Source organism: Ruditapes philippinarum, unplaced genomic scaffold (assembly GCF_026571515.1).
Source record: "Ruditapes philippinarum isolate M1 unplaced genomic scaffold, ASM2657151v2 ctg1014_1_1_1_1, whole genome shotgun sequence".
Classification (NCBI taxonomy): domain Eukaryota; kingdom Metazoa; phylum Mollusca; class Bivalvia; order Venerida; family Veneridae; genus Ruditapes; species Ruditapes philippinarum.
In genome coordinates this window covers 6,632-14,920 of record NW_026859400.1, presented here as the reverse complement: position 1 = coordinate 14,920, position 8,289 = coordinate 6,632, and the positions used below count along the sequence as shown (strand labels likewise).

At 34.0% G+C, this 8,289-nt stretch overlaps 1 protein-coding gene across 2 annotated transcripts; it reads right to left on the bottom strand.

The window, feature by feature from the left end:
- Positions 1 to 1,141: 1,141 nt before the first annotated feature.
- Positions 1,142 to 5,726, bottom strand: LOC132756353 (uncharacterized). Of its 2 annotated transcripts, XR_009629319.1 has the most exons (5): positions 5,433 to 5,726; positions 3,528 to 3,766; positions 2,554 to 2,762; positions 1,677 to 1,836; positions 1,142 to 1,185 (listed from the first exon to the last, which is right to left on the bottom strand). XR_009629319.1 is itself a non-coding variant. In XM_060747408.1 (3 exons), exons 1-2 carry the CDS (start codon positions 2,725 to 2,727, stop codon positions 1,696 to 1,698), a joined length of 315 nt encoding a protein of 104 aa, XP_060603391.1. In that variant the 5' UTR covers positions 2,728 to 2,899; the 3' UTR covers positions 1,142 to 1,185; positions 1,677 to 1,695. The 2 variants fall into 2 exon arrangements, 1 of the variants encoding a protein (XP_060603391.1); XM_060747408.1 differs by lacking the exons at positions 3,528 to 3,766; positions 5,433 to 5,726 and having other exon boundaries at positions 2,554 to 2,899.
- Between the last annotated feature and the right edge of the window lie 2,563 nt (positions 5,727 to 8,289).

The following is an 8,289-nucleotide window of genomic DNA, read 5'->3' as shown; positions in this document are numbered from 1 at the left end:
ATTCCCCAAGCATTTAATGTCTTGATTTAAATAGTAACAATGTTTTTTTTGTTTGTTTCATTTTACGCCTTTTACGTCATATAGGCGGGTAGTTTCCTAACCATCGTTTCTGGAGAGTTACACCAGTACTAGACTACCTTCCTCCGTGCAGTAACAATGTTTAATGAAAAAAAAAAACGAAAAAAAAACAACAGCATATAGACAACAGAAAAACAGCATATAATGTCAACAACAAACATAACATATATAGCAGCAGAATATACTGACTAGAAGGCAAAATTTGACTAGACAAGAATTTTGCATTTACAAGAAAGACATGCTATGCTGATGACCTCAAACATTAAAATTAGCAACAAAAAGTATAACAAGATAAACAAATGAGCCGCTTACTGTAGTTCTGACCCTTATCACATTTTAAAAATACCTTGATACATATTGACTTTCAATCAGTGGAATAACTTATATGCAGATGAAGTAAAGGTTTGAAAATGTAAAATAAAAGTCATTTATTTTATGCTTTTGAGTGTATTACTGATGTATCCGTGAAAAATATATTTGATAATTTCACAGTGAAATGATTAAAATTTCAAACTTTTCTATGACGAGACTACTTTTTAAAGATTTTATCATCATTCAAATTTTTTTTGAATTCAATAAATAATATCATGGCTATTCAACGTTGATTGTCAAACTTATTTTCAGCCCAAGACTTCCTGTATTTATGAGAAATTGGACTTAAATTCAACTAAAATTGATGTTAACAGTGGGGAAAACAGATTTAATATTAACGTTAATATTGAGGAAATTTCATTAGCATAAAATAAAAAGACACTTTATTGTTTGTTGTGTAGGATGTAATTTTTTATCATTGAAAGAACTTTAAAAAACAGTGTTCTCACGAGCGCATAGCCACTCATGAGAATACTGTTTTTAAAGCTCTCTTTGATGATATAAAAATTTCATCTTACACACACAAACAAACAAATATCCTCTATTAATTTGCATTTTTAAATTAAAAACATGTCTAGTCACTTCCTTCATTTTCTTCAGGTAAGGTCTCTGACACTTTGTTTCTTGCTTTCCTTCCCCCATCACGGTCCCGCGCCCCAGCCAGCCACTTTGAAACCTCTATTTCAACATCCTTCCTCGTTGCAGCCTTTGTCGGCAAGTTCCTTTGGACACATTCTACAAAACAAGCATTCTTATCCTTAAAGAATGAAATGAAGTGAAATGAAGGTATTGAAACCATTCAAAGGTCATAAGCCACCTTGTAGCATTTTGAGCAGTATAAATTGGAATATAAACTAATTCTGGTATGTTTTACCAAATATAGATGTTTGTTTCCTGGTTTTACATAGCTTTTAACAATATTTCTGTGATATCGCTGCAGTCAGTTGTAAGCGGAGATCATCTTATCGGTGTATCAGTAAAGAATGTTAAGGTAAGCAAATAACTTGCTTTACAGGAAGGTGATTTCTGTTTATATTATGCATCACAACACAATGCATGGGATCAAAACCACACAGCATGTAAAATATTCTCTCTTATTAATTTCCATAAAAGCTAGTCAAGCATTTTCCTTCATTAAAGCAATACCCGAAGACACAATAACAAGATATTGGATAATATATCTATTTTGAAGACACCACTTTGCAAATTTGTAAAAAATCACTTACTATACAATACATTCAGTATCTAGAGGCCCACAAACTTTTTCTTCCCCTTCAGCCACTTCATATTGTACATTCTTGCCAGTTCATTTGACATGGTTTCTTTCATCAAGCGGTCAACAGTTTCCCGTACATCTGCCATACCAAACAATGAGAGGAACCGCACCTTAAATAAAGCAGAACATAAACTTTTTTTAATGTTAATTTTAACACTACTAAGTGATTGGCTGCAAGTCACCAAATGACAAATAACTGTCAACTGGACCACAAAAACATGATCTGTCAAGAAAACTGTTTGGATTGACAAATTAAAAGATCTTTCCTCATATATTTACAGCCTAGGACAACACCTTAGTGACTTGTGCCTTTATGTTTGTCCCCTCCACCGAGTGTTATGGGGCACATTATCATTGTTTTTTTTTATACAAGAGTTTATTCAATATCAACAGAATAATTTTTGATAATATAATAACAGCGCAATTCCTGGATTTTGTGGGTACTAGTCATTTTCCTGGTATTTTGAAAGCTGCCAGCATTTTGATTCATGAATTGTCTGTCTTGTCCTAATTAATAATTAATGTTGAAAACGAGGCCAACTGCCCATGTCTTGTGCTCATGGCTATTATAGCATATATAAATAACATAACTGTGTCAATATGAATCAAAAAATTAAAACATGCCAGTTTTTAATTCTGAAATTAATGCAGCAAAGTGTTTGTCCACTGTGCAATATTTTCCAACATAAATATAGCAGAATGATTATACATTATCATCAAGTGCTAACCACAGACCATTATGTTATTTCGCTTTTAGGCCAGTGGATATGGGGTATACTTTTTTCAGTTACTAATAGAGCAACATACATGACTAACACTATGCTTACCACAGATGAGAGCATTGTCTGATCTCCCAGAAGCTCATCGAATGCTTCCATCTGCTCAGGATAACGAATAGGGAATGAGATATCTTTCGGAAGTTGCAGCGGTTGGTCATCTGCTGCTGACCTTAACAGCATTCGCTGCACCATCCTCTTAATTTCACGATTCTTCTCTCGCATTGTCTCCAAGACTCGGAGAATCTGTGTAACAGCAGCTGAAAAAAAGGATTCATAATTCTAGGCCATATACTTTTAGAGCTATGTGAATTACAAATGAGCCATGTCACGACAAAACCAACATAATGCGTTTGCGATCAGCATGGATCCAGACCAGCCTGCGCATCCATGCAGTCTGATCAGGATCCATGCTGTTTGCTTACAAACACTATAACAAGTAGAGAAACTGATAGCGAACAGCATGGATCCTGATCAGACTGCGCAGATGCGCAGGCTGGTCTGGATCCATGCTGGTCGCAAACCCATTATGTTGGTTTTGTCATGACCCGGCTCAAATGAAAAAAATCCAGTATTTTAAATTTTTCCTTGGCTTTAACAGTAATTAACGCTAAAATCTCAAAAGGATTGTTGAGTGTGCAAGGTCACAAAATGTGAAAATGATAAGAAATCATGAATTAAACTTAACATATTTTTGAGCCTAGGCATGTCATTTGGTGAAAATAAACATTCTTGACTCTTCCAGGGACCGTAACTTTGGATACCAGTAGTGGGGTCAGGCAAGAATATGCGCACAAATTCACATCATGATAAAGACTAACACAAGTAATCATCAATTTCTTTTGAATATTTTTTTAACTAGGGGCGTCACAAGGTGAAACTTTCCATTTTTGGCTGTGTCACTCAATTCAGCGAATCCGAATCCAGCTTGTTATAACATTTATTGACTTGTTTTGAGAATATAACATTTAATAAGTATGTACTGTAATAATAAATATATTTATAGCTCCGAAGTTTATACTTACTGGGCCCAATAATCTGCCCACGGAAGGATGTATCAGAAGCACCTTGTATTGGAGAAGCACTTTGCACATCACTGCTGGCCTCTCGCAATGCCTGTGCAGATAAGCGAGGCGGAGATGAAAGTAGGCTTTGTGACTTTTTGGGCGTTGTTGCTTGGTCAATAACTTGTGGTGGCCTACTCTCTGTGTCTGTCTCATTCTCATCAGTGCCACTATCCGATTCATACAGCCTTTTTGATGGCCTATTTACAATAAAATGAAAATACATTAATAAGTAATTATAAAATACATCAGAGCAACAGATAAGCTTTAAAAGTGAATTGGGTATTACTCCATCATTTCCTTTGGAATTGGGTATTGGCTCCATTTAATTGAGTATTCCAAAACTCGATACCCTATGATTTCAAGATGGGTATTCAATTATGACGATATGAATTTAATGGTTTCAATTAAATTCAATATCAATGAAATTTAAACTGTTTTAAAAAGAAAATAGGATTAACAATTTACTAGAACTTTTCACAATTGTTTTATTTTTATATATATCAAGTGCTCATTTTTTTAACAAGTTCGTTTTCTGACAGATTTTTACAACTGTTTTGTTTCAAATCATTTTTCCTTTTATACGACGCCTGATAATGCTTTCAAAGCGTCTATTGATACAGCTCGGACCTACTTATTGACGGTCTTCGCAAAATCAACGGTCTCTGTAAAGACCGTCGACCTGAGTAGACAAATTGACCGTCACATGCTTTATTAATATGGCTTAGTCGGTCTTTCGAGACCGGGGACCGTCGAAGACCGGAGAGCATTGATTCGGGAATATTCGGATAGCATGCATATGGATATAATTTGTCCAAAACTACGAGCGTATGACAGATTAATTTTGCGGTGATGAAAATGACAATACGCACAGGTTTTTACGACAATTGCGTATTTATTTTTTTTAATGGGTTTTGATACGCATTCTTAAAAAAAAAATTGCGTATTTTATAAAATTTAATTGCGCAAATACGCACCTTATCTGTTGCTCTGATACATATACATTAAGTGAGTTATTGCGCCAAGTGACAATATGATTATGACCCGTAATCGGCTGGCAAACATGTTCTAGTCTATGTTTTCGTACCGAATTGTTGTGCCGCAATTTTGTCTACCAAGGATTTTTAGCACGAATGCGTTTGTTTCCCCGATAGATATTTCATGAACGGGAAGGGCTAAAGACTTGGGGTTGGTCCCATTTGGAAGCTTCATACAAACGTGAAAGTGATAAAAGATTTTTTTAAATGTCTGGGCAATTGTTTTCACAACGGCCCGGGAAGTGAATCCCTTGCTTGCAGGCTCGAATATGGAGTTTCTGGCCTTCTCTTAACTTAAAGTATGTTTTTAAAGGGGGGTATAATTTACAATTTTTTTCGGTTTTTGACTTTTTAAAGATGAACACAGGTTTAATTATCTATCGGGTCATATTTTTTCTTCCCAGGTCCGATACTCGTGCCTGTGCAACATAGGGCTTGGTTGGTACTTGGAAAAAATACTTGAATTTGTAATAATAAGTATTTGCATTTAATATTTTAAAATGCTTATGAATAAAATATTGGTACAAAATGGAAGGGACTTCTAAGGCTAGGAGGGGTCACTGGATTTCAAATGATGGTGTCCCTTTAAAAAAGGATCTCTTAAAATTTAGTCTAGATAGAAACAATATTATTAAAATCATTTAATGTTAGTGTCGACTCCGTCACAGTTAAGTTATTCAACAATAACAACTATACACATCCATAGGTCAGCTAAAGTGCCTAATAGTGGGCGTAAATTCTAGAAAATGTCGCAAATTAAACTGACAAAAACTATCGCGAAATTACATGGCAAAGGCAAAAACAAAAAATAAATGACGTTTACACTTACCTACACACACAATAAATCTGTAAGGATATAATATGAAAGGTCGTTATACGAAATCGTCGTTAAATGTTCCGAATTGAAATGAAATATTGTTTTCGTGTACAATTTTACAATTTAACGTTTCAATACACAATTTGATTTTAAGCGGCAGCGGAAATCACGTCTGCGCATGCTCGAAATAAATTTTTCATCAAATGCTGATTTTTATAAATTATTTCTGAATTAATAGTCTAAAAACACATTTTTATACTTAGATTATAAAAATTAAAACCAATATAAAAACTAAACAAATTAATTTCTCGCACCTGCTCAGGCATGCTAATATTATTTATTGGGTTGCCCGAATGGGACCCATATGGGTCCCTCATGGCTTGTATATATGTTAATGCTACGATTTTTATAAAAGATAATAGCAATTTATGCCAAGGTGGTCACACTTTAGCTCAAAGTAAACAAGTTCTAAAGTAATAAATAAACGAAAAATCGTTTTTCCTTATAGTGCTGTAATATGGGACCCATATGGGTCCAATATGGGCGTACCCAAATGGACTTGCCCATATAGGTCCCATATAGGTCCAATATGGGCATACCCATATGGGCTTGCCTAGATATAGCCCATATGGGTCCCATATATGCATGTTTGCTGGGAGGGTCTTAAGAGTCTTTCAAATAGACCCTGTTCTACTAAATAATTATAAGCGTATATACATGTATATGTACATGCATTTAAAGAATTGTGATGTTAAACTTTATTTATATAAGCGGTAAACTGTCCGAAGCGCCAGGTTGATATCAATTAATGCCATTTAAGATAACATCACACTTGACTTTCGTGTTTTTATGTTGTTTTATCCGTTATTAGGAACGTACAGCACACAAATATAGCATGCATCCATTGGGAAAAAAATACAACTGAAATAAAAAAAAATCAAAGCACAGAAGGCGCTGAATTTGTTTGGGTCTCAGAATGTAAGAAAGGTACAGGTTGTGAGATTATATGTATAGTGCCACCAATGCTTTCCAGCGTTTTAATTGTAGTAAATTGGCTATAAGACTAATTGCAACACTGATATTCAATCCAATGTTTATTTGACTTAAACAATTTGAAAAAAAATGAATTGCCTTTACAGGAATTTGAACTCCAGACCTCTCGCTTCCTAAGCGAGCGCGAAAACCCTTCAGCCACGTTGAATTTATATGTGAACGGTCTGAAGAAAACCATATTATTCTAAATTAGGGCTTGTAACGACTTTAACTGTTGTTTAACACAGGTGTAGATAATCCTGGAGCTTACTATAAGCATGTATATTTATAAAGAATCAAAGGGCTGCAAGTTCTGTGGTATTTATCTAAATCGTACTGTATATCTGTATGTATTTTCCTGTATAAGTTTATTTTAATGTATTATAATTCATTTTGCCAGGCACCAGAGTTTGATACATACGGAATTCTGCATATCTAGAGTTGCATCAAAAATCATTTATGTTCATTTTTTTTACGACAGCCACACTTTATCCTTGCATATCATGGCTACTTCCTTAACAAAGACACTTAAAAAAGAATTTTAAAAAAAAGTTTCCTCGACTGGGATTTGAACTCCAGACCTCTCACTAACTAAGTGAGCGCGTTACCCCTGCACCACGGAGAAGTTATACGAAATATCTGAATAACATCAAGTCATTCTAAATTTAGAACTTCCATTGCATTTCGGGTTTGTAATCCTTATTAATTTCGAGGTATTTTGTTCAGGATAAACCTGTTGTTTAAAACTGAAGTAAATAATTTAGCGAAAATCTTCTCACCCAAACAGTCCGACATGTAGAATCTATATACATGTATTCCACTACTCGGTTTGTGTAGTATTCGGTAATCGACATCGCTAAAAATAGTATTTTCATTGATAAAATCATATTCATCCGCGTAATTTATGATTGTGCATTTTAATCATAAGATACGCTATCAGCATTCTATATAGAACAACTCATAATTTATATATACTCTCTGAATAATATTAAATCGGATTGGGTCTGTTTTGTTCGAAATAATTTAAATGATCTTGGATTGTCGCATTTTTGGATAAATCAAAATGTGGAATCTCCTGCTTCATTCAAGAATACTGTCAACTTAAGACTGCGTGATCATTTTATGCAAAATTGGAGAAGTACAATTAATAATTCCAGTAAATGTCTAAATTACAGGATTTATAAACAGGATTTTTGTTTTGAGCCATACCTCAGCAAGTTACCTATGAATTTAGCTTTAATTCTCTTTAAATTTAGAAGTATGAATCACAAACTTCCTATTGAAAAGGGAAGGTTTGATGATATTCCAAGAGAACTTAGAACTTGTAACCTATGTACCAGTAACTCTTTAGGCGACGAATTCCATTATCATTTTGAATGTTCACATTTAGTTAATACAAGAAAGCTGTATCTTGATAAATATTTCTATGAACGTCCAAGTGCTTTAAAATTTGAAAAATTAATGAACCATAGTAATAAGGATATCCTTTAGAAACTTGCCATATTTTGCAAAAATATTATGCTATTATTTAAATAATGTTAGCTTGTTAGACTTATGTCTTTTCTCTTTGTTTTTTCTCGCAATGATTTTTGATTTTTCTCTCTCATCCTCCATTACCAGTCAACTCCGTTCAATTATTACTGTAATTTTATTACATCATGGAGTTGTATGACCATTTATAATTTGCCATTTTGTTGTATTTTGTTTTTACATATTATTTGCCATTTTGTAATATTTTGTATGTATGTACTGTTTTATGTTGTCACATGCCCATCTGGGCCCTGACTTATTCAAATAAACCTTAAACCTTAAACCTTTACGCAGTGATCTCCCCTGA